Source organism: Apteryx mantelli, chromosome 2, assembly GCF_036417845.1.
Source record: "Apteryx mantelli isolate bAptMan1 chromosome 2, bAptMan1.hap1, whole genome shotgun sequence".
In the NCBI taxonomy this organism is placed as follows: Eukaryota; Metazoa; Chordata; class Aves; order Apterygiformes; family Apterygidae; genus Apteryx; species Apteryx mantelli.
In genome coordinates, this window is record NC_089979.1 from 171,958,231 (window position 1) to 171,980,865 (window position 22,635).

At 43.9% G+C, this 22,635-nt stretch overlaps 1 protein-coding gene across 4 annotated transcripts in view; it reads right to left on the minus strand.

The window, feature by feature from the left end:
• Positions 1–22,635, minus strand: part of SCAP (SREBF chaperone) — a 77,489-nt gene that overhangs the window by 38,414 nt on the left and 16,440 nt on the right. For 3 of the 4 annotated variants that reach the window (XM_067292084.1, XM_067292083.1, XM_067292081.1), the window contains exons 2-3: positions 17,216–17,429; positions 229–358 (exon numbers count right to left, since the gene is read on the minus strand). In XM_067292084.1, coding sequence (XP_067148185.1) covers positions 229–358; positions 17,216–17,337 — 252 coding nt within the window. In that variant the 5' untranslated portion in view covers positions 17,338–17,429. Of the gene's footprint in view, positions 1–228; positions 359–17,215; positions 17,433–22,635 lie in introns of all 4 variants that reach the window. The other variant, XM_067292082.1, reaches the window with a different exon arrangement.

The window sequence follows — 22,635 nt, forward strand, 5'->3', positions numbered from 1 at the left end:
CAAGTGCCTAGCATCGTTTTTTCTGACAGAGTACAGCTAACGCAGGGAATATCACTGGCCGTACTGCCTCAGCTTAGCGGTCAGACAAATCAACAAGGGACCAGAACGGTTTTCAGTTCACTGAGGTAAAGAACAGGTAATACAAAAGGGATGTTTCAATACCTCGTCTTCCCCCATCCCTTACGTACACCCAGCGCGCCCCCCGCACCCCCAATGCCAGAGACCTACCCAGTCGGGACGCTCACTGAGATCTCCTTGCTGGAGGCCTGGGTCTGGAGAAGGTGGGAAGTAATCCTTCACGGGGGTGCTGTACTCCACAGGTCCCGTTCCAGGTAACGGCAGCTTAAGCAGCGGGTAACTAAGATAACGACACAAGTGAGAAACATTGAACTATTTTTTTTTTTTAACTAGGCTTTTAGACAGTTTCCCAGAAGAGCTCAAAGAACGAATGGGCCACGCAGAGTGTACCCACTCCATCTTAAACCAGTCTCTGCAGGACAGGCGGCACGGCTGCAATACAATAGGGCTTGAGATCTCATTGGAACTGTTTTATCTATTTCCCCTAGGTAACAGATATTTGGTATTTCACCCTTGGAAAAGGACAACTAAAAAAATCCCAGGAGAAGAAGGAAAGTTCTTCACACAGGAACTCAGCTGAACTACTTTCCATCACCTACAAGTTAGTAGTGCTAAAGGCACTGGATTATGTAGAGCTACCTCTCAACTGTTCTGTAGCCTTCACAAAAATGAAATTATTGTTGCATTTAGATTGCTCCTTTCCTGACCCCTACCCCATACTAACCACCTAACTGTCCTCATTGAGATTTGAACAATTTCCAGTATTTGACATAAACTTCACTGGTCCCCAAAGCACTTTTACTGGTAGCAATGAGATACCAAAATAAGTATGAAACGCTTATCTTTTTGCTCCTTTGCTACCACAGTCTTCAGGTGTTTGTAGCAGCTATCCCACAATAAACACGGTACTAAAGATCAATACTTCATACTGTCTGAAAGTTGATATACTGAGATTTTCTCTAAAGTCACTAAAAATCACATCAGAATTGAACTCGTGGAAAAACAAGACTGCTGTTACAGAGATGCTTGACCAACAGGCTGGAACTGCCAGAGCCAAAGCGAACTAGAGACTGGATTTTCCGGGGCTTTCTGATGATATAACTTGTGCCTTTTACTGCTCTGATGCTTCACAGTCCATCAGACCTTAAATTTCCGACATATTTTTCAGTTTAGCTGAGCTTTTCTGGCAGTATTCTCAGAACAGATGTAAAGGCCTTGGAATTGTTTTCATGCAGTACTCTGCCCGCTTCATTGATCTGTCAGGGGTATAAAAATGCCGAGATTTCTATAGCTTGAAGCATCAAAGGACACGGTGACGACAAGCAATAGTTAAGATGAGGTTTCAGACTGAACAACAAAAGGCTAAAAAGAACAATGGAAGCAAAAACAAGACACACCAGATTTGCAGTTTTATTAGTTTGACAAAAATCCAACATCATCATTGTACTCAGTTGATTGTGCAACGTGAGAGAAGAGAAAAAGAAATAATAAAACCATGTCGTGATACATCGGAGGTGAAAACACCCAGCAAACCCTACAGTCTGGAGACACAGTACAGCCTTTTTCCTCTAGCAAGCAGCAGTCGGTTTTAGCCCTTCTAAAAGATGCCCCGCACCTGATGATCACAGATGATCTGATGAGAACAAGAGCCTGAGGGAGATGTACAGCGGTCATTTGATGTCTGACTGAAACTAAGATAGACATAAATTAAAAAAAAATCAACTAGAGGTGATAAACAAAGCAGAATGAGTTGAGCAGGTGACTGAGGAAGAAAGATTTTTTTTCACTAAATGATTTTGACATTGATGCCTCAATAGTAGGTCCAGCTCCAGAAAGCTAATGAAGGACCAAGAGGAAAACCCTTTCGATTCGTACTGCGTGCTTATCCGGACGTAGATTTCCCTGTGCAATCACCTCTAAGTTTTAAGAAGTCAGAACAAAAATCTTTCAAAGAACTTAACATATTTAAAAATAAAGGCATTGAACCTAAAACAGTCAGCGTATTTATAAGAATAGTAATGGGATGTGCTGGTTTTGCCTCACACGCAGGCGCAGAGCAGCACGTGTTTCAAAAGTGATCTTGCTACTTCTCTCGTTGAAGCTTTGCTGTGTAGGACCAGGATATTATCGGATAAGCCAAAGCAAGCGGTTGCCAGTGCTGCGCCTGAACAGGAAGCCTCAATATACAGCAGAGCTGATGGAAACGACAGCAATGTAGCAGACTATTGTATCTACACAGTCAGTTTTGAAGACCTGAACACCACCAGAGGTCACAGCTACAGCACCGAGTAAAGGGTGACAGAAATGCTGAACACTTCTGGATGCTAAACATTTCACGAGTACTCCTTCCCGGTTTAGCAGAATTCAGCCAGCCCCGCACGCAATCCCACCCCTGAACGCTCTTCTTTCAGTCAGTTCCTGTCTTTCAAAGCAAAAATGCCGCAAATCCTGGCAGAGGGCTCACTCGCATGTGGAGTTTTTCCACCTCCTAAAGCCCTGCTGGGATGCAAGGATTTTGCCTTCCTCCTAGTTGCAAGGGAGGAGAAGACTATTTTCACTAGCCGGAGAAGAAAGAAATCGAAGCGGGTGAAACGAGCTCAGCCTACAGAAACAACAAATTGCTGCCTCCCATCTCTGCCTCGCTTAGGGAACGAGTAGCCATCCTTTTTCATCCCGCTTATCCAGTGTAGGACCCAGTTCCTATTTAAAACACGTACACCCCTAAATCCAGCCTGAATACCAAGCCGTACATCCCGGCCTTGCAACAGCGATCCGGCCTACAGAATTCATGGGCCTTGCAAATGCTAATCGAGCCTCTCTCTCTCTCTCCTCTTCCCCCACCAACATGGCACTTTATACATATTTACAATGGATACAAGCTGCAGCAAGGGAAATTCCAGTCAGTTGCAAGGAAAACATTCTTCACAGCGGGAACGGTCAAACGCTGCAAGAGGGCCCAGAGAGTTTGTGGACTCTCCATCTTCAGAGATATTCGGAAGTCCAGGCTCTGAGCCTAACTACGAAGTTAGCACTGCCTTGAGCGGGGGACAGCACCGGATGGCCTCCAGCCATGTGTGGAAGGGACCTCCAGAGGGCTCTAGTGCAAACCCTGCTCAGATCAGGGCCAACGAGAGCAGGTTGCTCAGGGCCACGTCCAGGCAAGTTTTGAATATCTTCAAGGATGGAGGTCCCACAGCCTCTCTGGGCATCCGTTCTAACATTTGACCACCCTCACAGTGAACATTGTTTTCCTTACATCTAGTCAGAATTTCCCATGTTCCAACTTGTGTCCTTCCACCGTGCACCTCTGAGAAAAGCCTGGCTCCACCTTCTCTACACCTTCCCATTAAGCGGTTGTAGACCAGCAGTAAGATGTCCCCTGGGCCTACGTAAGGCTGAGCAAACTCAGTTCCCTCAGGCTCCGCTCACTCACTGCGTGCTCCAGCCCCCAATCACTTTGACTTACTGGAACGAGTGCAGCACAGAGCTACCGCTGCCTTTCTTGTACTGCAGCAAACTGGGTCCAGGACTCCAGGTGCAGGCTCAGAAAGGCCAAACAGAGGGGAAGAATCTCTTCCTTCACCCTGCTGCCTACACTCTTGCGAATACAGCCCAGGAGATGCTGTTGGTCGTCTTTGCTGCAAGGGTGCGCTGCTGACTCACGCCCAGCTTGTCCACCGAGGCTCCCAGGTCCTTAGCTGCAAAGCCGCTTTCGGGCCAGTCCTGCTCCAGGGCCTTAGTCCTGCAGTCCCAGATGCAGGACTTTGCATTTGCCTTTTTGTCTTTGTTGAACTTCAGGAGGTTCCTGCCAGCCCCTTCTCCCAACCTGTGGAAGTCTGACTAGCACCCTTGCCTTCCACCACATTGACTGCTCTCCCCTTTTGATACCAATTTGGTATCGGCAGCAGACTTGGTGAGAGCGCACTGTCCCACTACGCAGGTCATTGACAGCGATGTTGAACAGGCCTGGCCCCAGTATCAGTCCCTGGTGGATGCCACTAATACTCAACTGCCAGTTGGACTCTCTACCATTGATCACCTCCCTCTTGAATCTGTGATCCAGCCAGTTTTCCACCCACCTTATCATCCCCTTATCCAGTCCATATCTTACCAATTCAGCTATGGGAGATCATGTCAAAGGCCTCATTAAACTCAAAGTATACAAGATCCTCTGCTCTCCCCCTTGTCCACAGCACCAGTCATCTTGTCACAGAAGACAACCAGGTTAGTCGGGCATAATTTGCCCTTGGTAAATCCATGCTGGCTGTTCCCAATCACATTCTTGTCCTTCACGCGCTTGGAACCAGCTTCCAGGAAGGTGAGGTGAGGCTGACCAGCCTGTAGACCCTCTCCCAATTTCCACGACCTTTTAAAGATGAGAGCGCAGCCTCACAATGACATTGGCCTGCTCCTAGCTGGTTTCATGGACTTACCTATGTTTAATTGGTTTACATGCTCCCTAACTGTATCCCTCTCTGTACTCCATTCCCACAGACTCTGCTAGTAGACTCAGGGACTTCAGATGCCAGAAGGCAGAATTTACCACTGAAAAATGAGGAGAGAGGGAGGAGGAGAAGGAAAAAAAAAAAATTAGTATCTCTGCTTTTTCTACATCCTTAGGTCCCCTGCCCCGCTGAGCGGTGAACCTACATTTTCCTTAGCCTTCCTTTTGCTGACGCTTATACAAGCCTTTCTTGTTGCCCTTCACATCCCTCACTGGTTTCAACTCCAGCTGAGCTCTGACTTTCCTGACTCCAGCCCTGCATGCTCAGACAAATGTCTCCGTGTTCCTCCTAGGGAGTCTGTCCCTGCTTCCACCTTCCAGGTACTTATTTTTTGAATTTGAGCTTGGTTAGGAGTTCCCTGTTCATCCATGCTGGCCTTCTGCCATGTATGCTCAACTTTCTGCACATTGGGATGAATCAGTTTTGTGCTTTGAGGAGGTTGTCCTTGAAGATTAACCAGCTGTCCTGGACCCCTTTACTGTCCAAAGCAGCTTCCCATGGGATCCTGCCATGAAGATGCCTGAATGGGCCAAAATTTGCTCCCTGAAGTCCAGGTTGGTCCCCTCTGACCTAAGTTATCCTATGGTTCTAGTTTATAGAATGACAAAGACAAGTCCCATACAGTCATTTCTGCATTCTCTTCTCACTCAACAATAAACTGGTTTTATTCAAATATACACACACACTATCGTTTGGATGAAGAGACCAAATCTGGAAAGCATTTATACAATGGTGAAAAAGGTTTTCAAATCTAGGAGTGTAAACCAGAGAGATAGAAGAGAAAGAGGTACAGACGGATCCTAGGAAAGCATTACTGCACTTGCTCTCCTACAACAGTAATTCACAACTTACAGGCATGCGATGAAAGAGTTCAAAAAGCTTACAATCTAGCCAGATATTCTACAGTGTAAGCAGTGAACAGGCACCTACAAAAAGAATTGTAAAATACCACCCTACCATCTACCCAATATTTGCAAAATGTAAACCTCTAGAGAGATTTGAAGTTCCAGTTGCAAGTCACACACAAATTACTAGCCTGTTCCTGTAATTACAGTCGGTCAGACTGCTGGAAAACAGAGTTTTCTTTGCTTTACGTGCTATTTCTTCTGTCCCAGCTAATTCCATAGACTCTTGACTGTTCTCATAGTCTTTGTCCCATGCAGCAGGTGATTGAACTTCAAAACTGGGTGTTTAGTAGCAAAATATGAGTAAAAACTTGTGAAGATTCAAATAGCCCTACTTCACCTCCAAGTATACGATCTGTACAAAAACTAGGACACTTTGAAGTAACACTTTGGAACAACTGATTCAGGTCTAAGAGTATTTCTGAACGTTTCTTCCTCCCGGTAGCAAGTTGCCCTCTCTGAATAGCATCATAATTTCTATTAGATGTACAAAAAACAGAGTTGGGATTCAGTCATCAGGATGATGATTCTAGAAAGTGCTATCTGCAAGCACGGAATGACAAATATACCCCCAATTCTTCCACAACTGGGTTGCCCAAAATCACTTGGGCAAGCTCCACTGCATCTTGCTCTGCAGGCCTGCTCTGACTGGAATCAGAGGTGCAGCTGGAGAGGGAAAGCAGCTGCACAAGATTGTCAGTTTAATTATGGCATGGTTAGAGATGACAAAATTCTAGAATAGTGACCTGAAACTGAACTGTTAAGATCACCCTCATAGTCAATGAAGCAGCTTCAGTCTTCCCTCCTCTGCCCATTATGCAAAAGGAGCTCATTTTGTTTAAAATCAGCACCACAGGCCAACACAAGATGAGTTTGATGAGCGCATCTCCCTAACGGAGCAGGCAGCACTCCAAGGAAGCTACTCTTAATTAGGACCCCATCTTCATGTACATCTCTATGCACTTCAGTACAGCATTAACCAAATGGAGGGAGAGGAAAAATATATTAAATGCTCAATTCCATTGCCAGTAATGGTAGGATTTCAAGCTGCGTCTGTGTGCAAGCGATATCCTCTCTACCCCAATTAGCTTGTTCTGTAGTCTTATAAGTTCAGCGTAACATGCATATCTTCAAGGCGGTATGCACAGAAGCTATGCTTATTGTGCAAAACGTTAATAAGCAACAGCGTCAAGCTTAAAATAGATGAAAAATAGATTGTAAAGTCTCTTGCAGCTCAGACATTGCAAGGTAGCCTGTCTAAGCTGGCATCATTCATCTGGCAGCAATTACTGCCCCTGAACTGTCAGTAGAAGAGATCTAAACATAATTAAGTTAACCAATCCATTTTGCCTGAAGTAGATTAGGGAGTGTTCACATGAACTGCTGGCAGAGTTGTGGGAGCAGCAGCCTCCAGTAGAGGGACAGGAGAACAGCTGGGAAAGGTTAACGACCTAAATTTCCACAGCTGTCTGCAAAATGACAACCTGGCCATAATCACAGATGTTTTGCCAGGATTTAGCATGTCACATCAAGCAGTTCTGGATTCTGTTCCACCCTTTCTGTGCTTGAGGCCATGAAGAAGGGCCTTAACATGCTAGCTTACTTACCACAGAAACTTGTTAAAAAGAACATTTCTATAGTTTAAAAAAAAACAAAAAAAAAACAAAACAGCCTCTGGAGATAGCTCTCAGTTGCTCCACCATATTGGTTCTTAGCCACCAACATCTTTACCTCTGAATAATACCATTTATTCTCCAAGGAAGGTGCCTGTTGCCAGATCCTGGCATAGAGGTGTGGCCTAACTCCTTCACTATTGAAAATTTTCTTCCTACACATGTATCTGCTGTTCACAAAAGCCCCTGGCTTTTGCTATGGAAGCTATATGACAAGTTGGGAATGAATAAAGTTCAGCAAAAGAAAATAATCAGACATTATCACCAGCAAGAAGGGGAAAAGGAGAAAAACTAAAATATGACTGTGGCCAAAAGTCCCGTTGCAGGTGACTGCAGTGATGAGTAAAGTATGAAGTCACTCAGAAGGCCCAGAAAATAGGCAAGTACTGCAAAAACAGTGACTCAGTGATTAAGCCATGGAGTTGCCTATGACTGACTTCACACAGAGACTTATTCCAGAAGGGATATGCATCACTGATGACTAGTTCAACCCGTCACACATAAAGAAGCAATCTTTTTTAAGCAGAATGGCTAAGACTCTTCATCCTGGGGGGGAAAAAAAGAAAAAAAAACCCAAAGGGGATGCAATGGAGGTGAATAAAAGCATGAATGGCACAGACAGGGAATACAAGGATGAACTGTTCGCTGTCTTTTCCAATAGCTAGGGGTCAAAGAAACCTAACAGGAGCCAGGTTCATAACACACAAAAGCAACTCCTTGCTGAAGGAGGCTAAGAAGTTTACACAGGGGCCAACAGACAACTTCACAGAAGATAAATCCCCGCTGGATTTCTGAATGCACAGAAACTACATCGTCGTATCTCCATCAGGGACTGCGGATTAAAGTGCATTGGAAACTAAACAGATCAGATGTTCAAACTGAGATAGAACAGTGCCCACTGGCAAGCCAAGCCAAGCCAAGGGTCAAAACGAGAGGGAAGAATGATGTGGCGGGGGAGACATTAAGGCAAGTGACAATGAATAGGAGGAATCACACCTGATGAGGGTCAAGAGGGGAGAGCCAAAGATCAGAGCTGGAGACAAAGGCTGAAGGTGACAGTGGGCAAGCAGTAGGCAGAGCTCAAAGAGGGCAAGTGATACCTTTACGTTAAAGTCAAGGCAGAGAAGAAAAGAGCTCTGGGGCAGAGGAAGGAACCGGTTTAGACTGAACTCCACTCTGACCCAAAATGGCAGTTTGTATACAGCTTCCAGTTGGGTAGGGTTACACAAGGCCTCAGGCAAAGATACAAGACACGACCGGCTGCTCCACCTTGGCTAACATGAAGGAGATCAGTTGAGAATCCAATATTTATTTTTTTTTCTGTTGAAAAAAAGTTGGGGTGGGGGAAGGTTAACTTTCTGTGGAGGGGAAGAAGCAAACCATTCGCATCCTAAAGTGCAAACACATTCATGAATAAGAATTAGCCACCTCCCAAAACACCAGGCATTTTAGCACAGCAACTCATGGCTCCTTAATAGCTGTTCCTGAATGATCAAGGGTGGGTTTTTTCCCCTTCATATCTGGATTTTCAAGCAACTGTCCAAAAAGTTCAAAAGCCCATGACAATACAATGGAGGAAAGAGTTAATGGCACTTTCTTGGAACAATCAAAAGCAAGAGAATGAGGGGAAGAATAAGAGGGAAGTTCTTGATAGAAGAAAAATTAGACTTGTGAGCACTAAGGACTATACCCCACTGTGGCTGTCAGTGTAACCAAGGCAACCAAGATTCCTATTCCCATCCATCCTCTTCAGCCCTGCACTCAGTCTAGACCTGTTGATATCCAAATCAACTTCTGCATTTCCCTTCAATTCATTTGCTTAAATCATGAATATGGAACAGGATTAATGCTGCACAGAGAGATCTACATGCTCCCTCCAGTACGTACTTTGAATCTGTCACTACACCAGACAAGAGGAAAGCAGCATCTAATACTGCAGGGTACTCAGAAAGTCTGCCTTTTCCTCACTCGATGCTAAATGGCATTAGGTTTTTTCCTACCCAGTCTACAGTTTTCTGCAAGTCACGCTGATGGGGCTCCTTCAGCTTCCTTCACTCTTCCAGGCTGCTAAGTCAACGAAAGCCATACTGCCAAGTATGAAGAGAACTGTGTTTATTTTCCTATATGCTTATGCATCTCAATTTTAATACCGATCACTGTTAAAAGCAAGATGTACCAAACCTCAGCCAACAGCCAGGACCATCAATCTTGCTCATAAAGCCAGTACTGCAGCACAAGCATCTATCATGTGCGCATGGCTCCACTCTCATAGGCATTATCTTCATCGGGAGCAAGAGCTTTTGTCTTGGGTGATATTACCTGTATGTTCTGCTGAAACTACAAATGTGGCAGACAGCTGTGGCATTAGATTAGACATTAGCATGCATCCATCAGGAGCAAGACTTCCTAGTAGGTTGTCTGGCATAAACAAAAAAAGCTGCAACCATTTTTTAATTGCAATCCACATTTTCAGCAACCATCTTCAGAGAAAAGGGCACACAGGAAATCCACTTTTATCTCTACCTTAAAATAGAGCCTGCTCTGCAGTTGTGATAAGGACTATAGGAGCTAAACATAGGTGTATAAGACAACATGACCTAGATACGGTTTACATCGCTTGTGCTATTGCTTTGCTGCAGAGCTCAGGAACAAGACTTATTCTTGGGAATCTTAGCAGAAACTCCCTGATCTTGAGCCAACTACAACATAAATAAATGTCCGCATAAGAGAAAGGAGGCAATCTACTAATATCACAGCAATATTTGAGGATTCATGTTTATGAAGAGTTTTAAGAATGTCTGATGGAAGAACACACAAAGTACATGTCCTACTATACACTTGTTCTAAATTATTTCAGTAAAATGCTAGTTCTTGAATTTATTTAGCCTTATGTAGGCAGACAATGACGACTGATCTACTTGTTAATATCTAAGACAGACTGACAGCAGGGAAAGAAAAAAAAAAGAAAAGGAGAGAGTGAGAAAAGAGAACCCAGTGATATTGAGAGATTCACTAGATCTACTGCTTCAAACAGCAGTGTTAGAGCACCTTTAAGAGACACTTCAAGAACAAACCAAGAGCTGCCCACTGAGTTGTCAGAAGCTTCCTAGCTCCCCACAGGAGCTAGACATTGCAAGGACCGTGAGATGTGACAAGCCCGGTTCGTTTCTAGGTGCACTTCTTACCAAAGAAGAGAACTGCTCCATACTGAGTTACAGGAAAAGACAATTAAAACTGAACGATAGAAACTACATTTCTTTTTGTTAGAGATATTTTTTGACCATCAAAGAAAGTTCTTGAACACCAGAAGGGAAAGGAGAGAAGAAAAGTAGGATCTCAAACAGTAACAGGAAAGTCCAGAAAGAAAATTTGGTTTTGAAAATAAATTCTTTTTAGACAGTCAGTGCACCCTGACACCCTTCTGCAAACCCAAAAATGAGGAAAAATTGATCATCTACAAGTTACTATTGCTGAACTCAAGCAAGAGCACATTTTGGTTACCAAACATGAGGTGGGTTCAAGCAAAAATGTTCATCCAACTACTTTACATATTTTCAAGACAGCTTCGAGGGCCAAGATGGAGGACTGCCAGGTCAGCCCGAGGCAGCTGGCAATCCAACCGGACTGCAAACCCTGAAATTGCATATTCCTCGTTCAAATGTAGAATCAAAGCAGAGATCTCCAGCATCCCAGAAGAGTCCTCTGCTGGTGAATACAGAGGAAAGTAGAGAGCTGCTGGATCTTAGATAACAGGGCGGTGGCGATACACTGCCTTAAAATAGGTACCACCTTCATTTTGCACACTTTAGGAGAAGCTTTTAGCCCATTTCCAGCCAAAATTAAATAGCACAATCTGAAAACCAATTGCTAATGAGACATCCAAAATTTGATGAAAAGACTCTTGTTGGTTGTTCTTCAGCACGAGGAAGCAATACAGCAAATCTACTTTGCAGTTCACTTCTGTTAATTTTCCCCATGAAATCTAGGTGGTATTTAAGGAGAAAGCAAGATGCATTTTGTGTTTAGTTTCCATTTAACAGAGCTTTTGTTTTTTGAGTAACTGCCAGTGGGTAGAGAAGGCCAGATACTTGGCAGCAACAATCTCCTGTTTAGTCTTACTAAGTGCATAAACAATACCTGTTTCTGAATAAATGATGCGTTTGCACTGCACTGTTTCCTGCTGACAGGACCTTCAAAATTTGCATTGCAAAAGTAAAGATTTTCCCCCCCTCTGTGCTGCCAGTTTCCTTTTGCTAAGCAGAATAGAGGTCTCATCACAGAACTTGCTTGCATCTAGTTTCATCATTCACTCCCACAGGAGACTATTCTCTGTGTATTTGGAACATGAAGAGGCGGACAGAAACTCAGCTCCTTTGGTTAGCACACAAGATACTCAAGCCTGTAAGATAGTAAAATGTTCTTTTAGAAAAAAAAAATATATATATATAATATACACACACACATATATATAGGGCCTCTAGTTCCAGACAGTTCTAAAATTCTTCAGAAGCAGAACCTAATGTTTCAAGCAAAGAACGAACACCCACAAAGACTCACTCTGTTAACTCTCCCAAACCTGCTTCATAAAGTCAATTGCTGGATTTTTAACTCCTATTTTAAATTAAAAAAAATTCTTCAGAACTACACAACAATTTCAAATTTATCCCAATTCCAGATTTATAAATATGTACCCTCTTCTGTTCTTCTTAAAGTTGGGGAGGAAGGACTACTCATCAGATAGGCTTTAGTGGCGGTCTCTTTTTACTGGAAAAAAGGAAGCACTTGGATAGGTTTGTCCCTGCAAAGAAGAGGAATGTTTCTTAACACAAATCCATTTAAATGGGATGATCAAAAGGAATGTCACCCACAGCAGGATGTATAGTAAAACAAGAAGTTCACTAGCAAGCCATGTCACAGAATCACAGAATTGCTGAGGTTGGAAGGGACCTCTGGAGATCATCTAGTCCAACCCCCTGCTCAAGCAGGGTTACCTAGAGCATATTGCACAGGATTGCATCCAGGCAGGTTTTGAATATCTCCAGAGAAGGAGACTCCACAACTTCTCTGGGCAACCTGTGAATAGCTAGATCAGCAAAAAACCCTCACTCTGAAGTAAGAGCCAATACAACTTGGATTTTCAGATTTAAATTAAGACTGTAGAGTAAGAATCACAGGCATTTTTTGCTTTTAGTTTGCATACTAAGTTATTAATAAAAACAGATACGCTATGTCTTACCTATGGGTGACATTAAAAATGCTGTCTACACAGAACACTTGAAGGTTAAATATAGGATGTAAATACATTCAAACAACCTATAACTGATGCATTGGAGATATTCGGTAGCAAGATCAGTTACTCCAAAGTGGGCTGTGCTACCTGGTCCTCGAGTCCTGATGTTTTTTGAACAGGAGTAACACCATCATTTCAACTGTTGCCACAATGAATAAGAACCACAACCTACCCTGGATAAATTGGGGGGCTTGCAGTTTAAATCTGCTTTTAAAAGCTATCTGAACATCTACACATGAGGATAGTCCTGTTACAGTGAGGGGTGGGGGGAAAAGGAGAACGTTGAGTTAAATTTTTCTGTAGTAAGGTTTTACAGGCTTTCCTTGACTCTGGGTGCATATACATCCAGAGAAGGGAAGACTACATTTCAGCCTCTCTCCATTTCAGGATGTAGAGTCTACCCTCCTGGGATCTATCATTTGCTTGCTTTAACCATATGTTATACTTGTTAACCATACGTGAGGCTGAAGAATACAGAATGCTTCCCTTTTGCTCTACCATCTTTTCTTCTTACCATGCAATTCTTCAGGGGCAGGGACCAATGTTCTTCACAAGACTGAGGATAAAGCTCCTTCCTTGTTAATAACAGTCATTCGGAAACCACTGGATCACATCACTCGCATATCTTCTTTCCTTACTAGGATGACTCGTAGTTCCTACTGTTTAATTGGCCCATGTTTGATTCAGACGCTGATCTGCGTTACTATCCAACCAGAGCTGAAGGTCTCTTCTACCAATTGCCTTGGACAGAAACATTGCCTAAAATGAACTTCTATCTTGAAACTGGGCCTTGATTTTCTCCTCCAGCCCCTTTCTCCAAATTCCAGCACACTTCCCACTTCTTGCAGGCAGATGAGATGAGATTTGTCCTAAGCAAACGGAGCACTTCTAAAGAGCACAAAACAAAAGAAATCCCAGCAGTAAGCTGGTGCCAAAGACCATTATTCAGAGTCCTCACAATACGATGGAAGAAAAGGCGGCAGATACGGCACTTTGTGGCCACCAGCGAGGTCCCCGCCTGCACCCAGCAGAAGAAGGCATCTGACAATTCCCGTAACTAACATGGTGGCTCTTGCGGACAGTGTCCAGTCCACACTAGACCATGCTGAACACGCCCAACAGCTGCCATTTTGGCATTCTGGGAGCACAGTTAGGCATAGTTTTAAAGCAGATATACATACAGCCAGCTGTGCCGGGTCAGACCAAAAGTCCATCTGGCCCAGTAGCCTGTTTCTTACAGTGGCCGATAGCAGATGCTTCAAAAAGTAGAAGAATATGGCAAGTGTGTAATGGATAAATGAGCTCTAACAGACACAGTTCCAAGACTTAACTCCAACCTAAAGCAAGTTAATACATTAGCCTAAAACTCATTTTCCTGGTTAATTATCACAATACTTGTGAAGTTTCCTGCTCCACCTCTTAGATTGCCTGCAGTCACTGAGGTGACTGCTAATCACCTCTGTCTTCCTGTTATGCTATTTTATGTATCCAGCCATCCTGATTTAAAAAAAAAAAAAAAAAAATTAAAGCCTTTTGTCTGGCCTTGGCACTCCCTCGCTCCCAAACTATAAAGCTTTACTGTAACTGATGAAAGGACTTACACACCTGAAAGATTCTAGTGCAATACAGTCTGGAAAGATACCAAATATCTTGCTGCAGGTCTATACTGCCATAGTCCCTACGTATTTATTGTGGGATTAGCTTTCAGCAGCCATAGCTGTGCTAACCACAGAGGCAACTCAGCTGCATGCAGCCACACACACCCCAAGTATCAGATTATTCCACACAAAGCAGACGTCTCTCAGACTTCTACGGATACTTATCGGACACTCACTGCAGAGCGTATCCCCCGAGTTTGAGCTCTGGCAAGAAAATACCCAAATTCTAGCACAAGTCAAGGAACCTGGAATACAATATAGTTGATAATACGGCTTCATCGTACTGTACCTGGATATAGCAAGTTTTATTTTCTGTTTTAGATGCAGAAACAATGTAAGGAATGCAACTGCAAAACTACGCAGACCCAAGAAAACCAAAGTTATTCTCAAATCACTTGATACCAAGGATGCGAGTTCCCTATAGCACCACTCCTTGGAGTTTCAGCTTGGAAAAAAATAGAAGTAGGCTTATCAGGAAGGAAGTGGGGTGGAGGGAAGGAACACTCCTAACACCTTGATAAAACACCACAGCTTGCATTAGAGAAAGTGAAAAAGGACTGCAAACTACCTTGAAAACATCTTTGCATTCCTGTTCCTTTATAAACTTCATAGACAGATTAAAGAACATACAGACTTCAACCCAAAACTAGATTTCCAAGAAGTCAACTTTTGGCCAGAAACCATTCTGAAGTCTGTCTGGGATAATCTGGCATTTACAGACAAGTTCTGTTTAATCAGCCAGTATGCACGCCCTTCCTGTGATTATTTAATTTGGATTAAAAAAAAAAAACCCAAGGATCAATTGCATTTACTCAGAGCGAGCCAAGCAGCCTCTGCAGCAAGAGCAGCCAAATTGCGTTACTGGACCACTTCGGTGGTGTCCCTGACACGAGAAGGTGGGGACTTTTCCCAACGCGAGGCTGTGCACTCGCACACCAACCTCTCCCTTCTCCCACCGAACCGCAACGGCAGCGGCTCGCGCTCCAACAGCCGCTGCCGGGGTGACCCAGCGGGGAGGGAGCAGGCTGAACGGAGTATCCCAAAGCCGCCAGTCTGAAAATATCTCGGAGTAGCCTATGCATGGATATCCTCCAAGGGTTCAGTCCTACTACACTGAAACGCCGGAGTGTAGAAGGACTGTACTGCAGAATAGTTCTGCCCTAATTAGTACTGCCGCTTCTCAAGCTAGAATTAATACCTAGTTAACACCAGTTTATATAGAGCAGATCGGAACAGGAAGCGAAACATTCAGAAAACCAGCTCCTAAAGAGGGAGAACTTCAGCCATGCTGGTTGTAGCACTTCAGCTTTTGCCAAGGTACTCCTGCTCTCAAAGGATGTTCCAGTGTTTTAAAAATCCTTTCCCTCCTAGGGCCATTATTTGCTTTGCTCATGAGGTACTGGAGCTCATCAGAAAAACAAACTATTCACTTTATGATGGTTACCTGTGTGTTTGACAGTGTCTTAGACCCTTTTCTGCAGTTTAAAGCTAACCAACAATTGCAGAATCCTCAAATGCCATCACTGAGCAACGCAGACACTTCCACGTATACACAGTTACAAGTAGCTAATCTGCCAAGGAAGACCTGCTTTGAAGCCTCAGGGACTTAGTGAGAGACCTTAATTCACATTTCTCCAAACATAACACCGAGGATACAGGATAGGTACAAATTCTGACCTAGCAGGCATAAGGTTCCCAAGAAGGAGGGCAGCAGTTCCCCATCCTAGACCAGATTTCCTCAGGTTGTCAGGGAAATCCTCAATTTAGGAAAGGCACTAAGCATGAACCTTTTATTTTGACCCCTCCTGAACTGCAACACATGTATTGATAAACATTTTAAACCAAAGCAGTTGTTTTGCATTCCTGCATTTACCCCCAGCAACAGCACCTGAAAGATAACTGAAAATAGGAGCCTGGAAGCTCTGAAGAAGCAGTTAGCAAGCAGGAGCACTGCGGCCTGGTGGTTAAGGGCTCACGGTGGAGCTGCACTTTGGCTAGTGCAGGCTTGACATGGGAAAGCAGCATCCAGCAGAGCTGAAGTTAAAAGATACAGCTGCTACTTGTAACCATATCAGCTAGATAAAGAGACCTTAAAATCCATTTGCTTGGACCTTGTAGAAACTTCCTATTTCTCTAGGACATAAGATCTGAAAACAAAACTAAATATAAATTAAAACTAATAATAATATTTACATGGAATCATATGCGGCTGTGCAAAAATCAGGAAAACAATGTCTCTGTTCCTGCTTACAGCCTTCAAGAGTTACATGCATGAAAAGCGATCTTACGGGTTTCCAGCGTTGCACCTTTTAACACACATGTGAAGGAAGAAGTGTCTTATCCCGAGTGATGCTCCAAGAAAAATTTATGTTCTTATCTATTCCAACACTGTTAGAGCTCCTCTAAAAGCAGAGGAGTATATCATCAGAGGATGTTTTATTTTGACCAAATGAGACAGATAAGATACTCAGACTTAAAACCTTGAGGACAGAACCTGCACGCACACAGGCACGCGTGTGTCTGCACACAAATCTGAGCACCGAAACCTTCACAATTCCAGTAGTAGCAATGCCTCACTGGAAGTAATTAAGAGGCCTGAGTAACATTTCTGAGTGTGACAATATATTCAACTGCAACTCATGTCCAAATTGGAGCCCATAAGGAGAATCAGTAGAGAATTTACAAGAACAAACAGCTCGCCGAGGCAAGGGCTGAAAAAGAAGAGTACAAGCTTCAGGGAGAACAGAATATGCAAGAATGGAGAGAGAGATTAACTTTCCTTCTCCCCATCTTTAATTTATGGGTTTGGAGTTCACCATTAGGTGGTTGGGGATTACTTATTTTACTTATTGCTTTACTTATTTCACTTATTTGATTATTTTTTACTATTTACTTAATAAACCGCACCAAGATACTTCATCCCTGTCCTTCCTTTTGTCCCATGCAAAAGGATGACAACAATCAACCCCGTTAAAAAATGGTACCTTCTGGGACAGCACATGAAACGGTGAAACCTGAGCACCTCCATGCTGCTAAGACAGCTCCACGGATCGGCAGCCCAGAACCCAGCCACGACCTGGGAAAACAAACACTTCGCAGCACTTACCAGCAGGCCAAGATACAGAGGCCAGTGAAGAGGATGATGGGAATGGGGTAGGAAGCACAGAGCAGTCCGTGGTTATAGAACGCCCGCGATATCCTCTCGCGCAGTTTTTCAGTCAGGGTCATCCTCAACGGTCGTCACCTAGCTGCCATCCCGGAACGCATCAGGGGTTCGGGCGATCCCAGCATGTGCAACGCTTCAGCAAAGGTGCTGGAGCCTGCTAGAAACAGGGGGGGGGAAAAAGAAAGCTCATGAGAAAAAAATTAAAGGAAAAAAAAGCACTGGCAACTTGCTTTACTGAGACATTCAGCTTTGCACCTCCCCAGAAGAAAGGCAAAAAAGACACCACGCACAAAGCGCTTGTCCTAAGCCTCCAGGCAATTTGATCAACTTTTTTTTTTTTTGCCACCTAGGAGCAGGAAGGGGCAGAAAACATAACCAGAGAACGAACAGCAGCTGAACAGACATCAGGCACCGCTGCCATGAGCTGCTGGTCAGAGAAAACACGCAGGAACGGAGCTAAGAACCAAACTGCCTGAAAGGAAGGAAGAAAAGGAGCTTAGCAGTAAAAGAATTAAGCTGTACTCTGAGGAGACGCCAAAATGCCAATCAGAGAAGGCGGCTTGAGCCTAGCTGTCAGCAACGCTGTCTTAAGGGAAGTGCTCTCGGACACTGACGGAAGCACATTCACTTTGAGGGCTTTAACTACGAGCCGCACAGCAGTAACGACGGGAAGAGATTAGAACGGGCTTTACAGCTCGATGTAAAGTAGCCATAGTTCAGAAAGCTAAGCCAGAGCACACTGCACAGTGAAAATAAACTAACACAGAAGCTTGTTGTCCAAATGTGTTTTGACTTGACTGTAAGACCAGGCTGGTCACCAAGCGCAAACTGAAGTGCGGATGTCCGAATTGGTCAACTTAAACTTGCCACTTGGTTTTACAAAATGTAACAAATATAATATAAAAAGCCCAAACGAATGGTTACATTAATGCATGAAAACACAGCACAAACCAGATTTCTGGGAAAGATGGGCAGAAGAAACTTATTTTTTTTTAAAGACTTGAATGTAAGACAGATTTTTCTACAGTTCCGAGCTATCATTATCCAAGATTTTTAGCCAAGGGGAAATAAAGACATTTCTCCTGACTGGTTTAGAACAGGAGTGGGACAAATCAGAGACCCAAAGCATACAAAATAAGTTACGTTGTCCACAGGAAGCTGCCATTAATGATTGCTCCGGAGAATTTAATACGAGACCCACGCATAGGCTAAAACCAGCTAGTCATTTAACGCTTCGAACCCCTCACCTTCACCTTCTTGCTCGGAAGGAATACTAGAAGAGAAAGGTGGATAGGTTCACAGGCAAGAAATACATTAATGGTTATTAACACAGATCTGGCTTAAGAAGTCTGTAGCCCCAAATATCTAGAGGATGAGGGAAGCATCACCCTTGTACTCTTTCCTGAACATCCACTTTCAGCTTGCGAGAGCTAGAGGGTGCCGGGCAAGACAAACCCTTAGTACAGCCACTGTGCTTTTAATTTCAGATTAAACTCTACCCGATGCCCAAAGAGCTATTTATGAGAATCCATTTTTTCAGAAATGAAAAAAAAATAGTCAGAATTTTAGCCACAAACCCACCGATATATTGGTCTACAGACCAGACAGAAAACCTGGACACATATTTTTGCGAGTACTTTTTAGCAAGGCACCACGTCTTGCACTAAGAATCAGTGTGACTTTCTTTCCCTGGGAAATTCCAGCTAGCCAGTCCAGCACCAGCACGGACTTCCCAGGATTTTGGGACGGGGGAGGGAAGGGAAGGGAAGGGTATTCTTGCCGCCCGAGGCCTGCTTGCAACGCAACGGCTGAGCCTAACGAACTGGCCAAAGCACCCGTCAGCGCAGATTTGCGCCGAATGGAAAAAATTTTGCTCTATGCTCACACAGAGAACCTGAAATAAGGCAGCCCCCAAAGGTGGCATATGGTTTACATAAGAATATGTTTAGCAGCTGTAGAGACAACATCAGAATAAGCTCAATTTTCAACCTTTAGCTTGTCAGTCTAGTAGCAAATACAACCTGTTCAAATCAAATCCAAACCAAATGGGGAAAAACAAAAAAGCAAGCAAGCTTTTGGCACTGAAATCACCAAAAACTTGGACCTCCCATTCTAGATCTCAGGAGAGACTAGTAAAAAATAAATAAAATAAATAAAAATAATTTAAAAAAAAGTTAATTCTAATGACAAAACCATCTTCCAGAGCCGCTCAAGGAGTTGGATGGGAAATAACGCAGAAAATCACTGCACACCGCAAGCCTGATGCTCAGAACAGGCCACTGAATGACTAAAAACGCCTCTGGAATACATTGCAGTAACTGAACGGAAAATTGACAGTTTGTATTACAAGAATCGGAAAGAAAGTAGCAAACCAGTAAACTGGAACTGGAACGTTCTGGGCTTCATCTCGCTGGTGAATTTCTTCAGCGCAAATCTTGCTACAGCTACAAAGCATTATGTTGCAACTCAGATAACCGGATCAGAGCCCTAATCCGAGGGCAGAAGACAAAGACAAACATTGCGTAGTCCTTAAAGGCAGAGCGAACACTGAGCATGCTGCAAAACGGCACCCAAACTTTACGGTTGTCCAATTGCAACAGGAGATCGGACTCATTACAACAAGGTACTAATTAGTTTGACTGGCCAGCTTAAGCAAGCAGAACGGAAAAAAGGAATACGCTTCACATCAGCTGTATTTACATTAGTAATAAAGTTTATGAATATTAAAAACACAAGAACTGTAATTATGGAAAAGGTTTCAAGTGATAAACAATCACAGAAGTTTGGGGGGGAAAAAAGCAAAAAAAAGTCAATCAAAAATTCCAGGGCATATACATACGCAACATAAAGCATGCACCAACCATGATACGCGCTCCGCAGTACGGCATAGCATTGCTCCAGCAACATTCAGAACAAACCAAGTTTGGACGGACACGGCGCCGGAGCAGCACCGCCGCGGCTCCTCCGGCGGCCACTTTCCGGGGGCAGCTGGCGTTCAGCCCTCTCGAGTCACATCTCTACAACCAGCTTCCTCGCGCCCCACGCAAAGAGCCCCGTCCTGCTGCATTCCCACAGCTCTAGCACGCAGCGTTTGATTCTCCACCTCTATCTTCAGATGTGGATAAACCACTATTTCTGAGGAATACGGGTCTCTAGGGCAACGGGTCCTCCCTGTAATTAATCGCTGAACTAGTTTATCCATAAAAATGTGGGTGTTGCAGTCGAGAAAGAAATGACAGAGCAAAAGCTGATGTTGCTTTAGGGCTGGGTGTCAGGACTGGATTGTTCTTTCCAAGCCTTATTCTATGACTAACTTGGGAACAACACATATATTCTCCTTCCATGACAAAAACATGCCATGACTATGTTTTTGACCAGCCTTATCTTCCAACAGCAATTTCGGTTATTGACTGGGAACATTTTCTACTAATTGCAAAGAGGGAAACTTAGTACTTACTTGCTTTACACAATGGGAAACATCAGCACTCATTAAGAAAAAAATGTTAGCTTTGGAACACTTACATTTGCTTCGTTTTGAGGGGGTTCCATGTTTAAATCCGAAATCCTTATTAGCTTTATTGTGCAACAGTGCACATGAAGAGTTCAAAGCAGGAATAGCTCATATTCAAAGTTATTTTTGCAAACAAAGGTTAAATAGCTCAAAACAAAACCTCCGATTTTAGGACAACTGTTAAAGTAGAATCCGTTCGGAATATTCCTTTGTGCCGGCAAGACTGCACATCTAGGACAGTAAAACGTCTGGCTGGAAACAAGCGGGCAATAGGATGTTTCTTTATAACCTTGCAACGCAGTATGTTCCACTTTTGGCACATAAACATTAAAGAAGCCGTCACAACATAGAGATGGGTACTGAAATCACAGCAAGCAAGCAAGACACCCAGCCCACCTCAGCTACAAGAGACAGACACACAGCGACGTTCAGGAATATAACACAGGAAACAAAAGCAAACAGCAGGCTTGAAAGAGCAAGGCTCGGCTTGAAGGTCTCAACCTCCAAATTAAAGCACATACTAAGCAGTTATTTAGACTCTCTTGCCATTCCTTCCATTTATAGGAGCACAAGACACTATTATTGCTAGGATTACACAAATTCAACTATACACCAGTATGGTTCCACTTAAGACGCTGCCGCCCCCTTACACACCTCCGGTTCCATCGTTAAGTTAGCCAGAGGCTCTTCCCATGGTAAATACTTTGGGGGGGCTGGTTGGGACGGAGGTGGGGTGGGAGAAGAGGCCCAAGAGCCTGCAGGGAGAGCGCACCCCTGGGAAGACCGCCCTGCACCGCGGTCGCTCACGCACGCCTTGGGAAAGGGCTTTTTCCGCGCAGTCTTGACAAAGATTTCGTAAGAGACAGCGCAACGCTAAGGCTACGTATTTGTCACAAGCTGGAAAGTCAGTGTTGCAGCGGTTTTGCAGACAGAAAAGGGACTTCTGATCATAGCCAACTCACAACACCTGGCTAGTTACAGAAGAGCGAATTAATCCACACTGCAAACAAAATCTTTTTCCCCATTTTCATGTTACGCAGAGCAGAAAAAGCAATTGCCAAAACAATCAGATTACCATCGTGTAATCAGTAGTTTGCTGCAAAATAATGCAGATTACATTATATAAATGGAATGGAATAAATTTACTTCACAATCAGCGTGCAGCAGACGTGCATACATAAGCAGCGCCAGAGCTCAGCTGCTGAGACCTACTGAATCAAACCACGAGAATCCTGCCAGCCTGCGACCGGTTCTTTTAGTAGCAGGGAACCACAACGCAGCTACATCATCACAGAGTAACCCAGCATAAAGTCCCTAGGTCAGACGAAGGGAAAAATTTTAGCAAGTTTTTAGTTTTGCAGATTTTTAGCACATTTTACACCAGCGTATGACACTCACCTAACAGCGCTGGGGACTGGAAATCCTCAGTGCGTGAACCAGGTGGATACAAGGACGCCAGGGCCAGCTCCCCCCACTGCCTACCAGCATTCCTCATCCCCACGTCCACCAAAGGTATTCCAGCTCCTCCAGGGAGTTTTCAGACAGCCTTGCTGTTACTCCACGTAGTTTAGAAACCCACAAAGTTTCCCTTTGAAGCCCCTTCCCTAAGCCATAGACAGGAACAGAAATATTGCTCAGAAAGCGGAACTTTTCAGACACACCGTGTTAGACACTTTGTCCTTGTACCTTTTTTGGCGTACGAGCCCCCCTCTGCCACACACACACACCCACGCTTGCAAAGGAGCTTCCCAAGGAGACAAAAAGTTCTCGTGCATAAGAATACGACCCTAGAAAGAGGGCTTCTATCATCTCATCAAATAAGCGCAATTATTTATTTGCTGTTCATTCA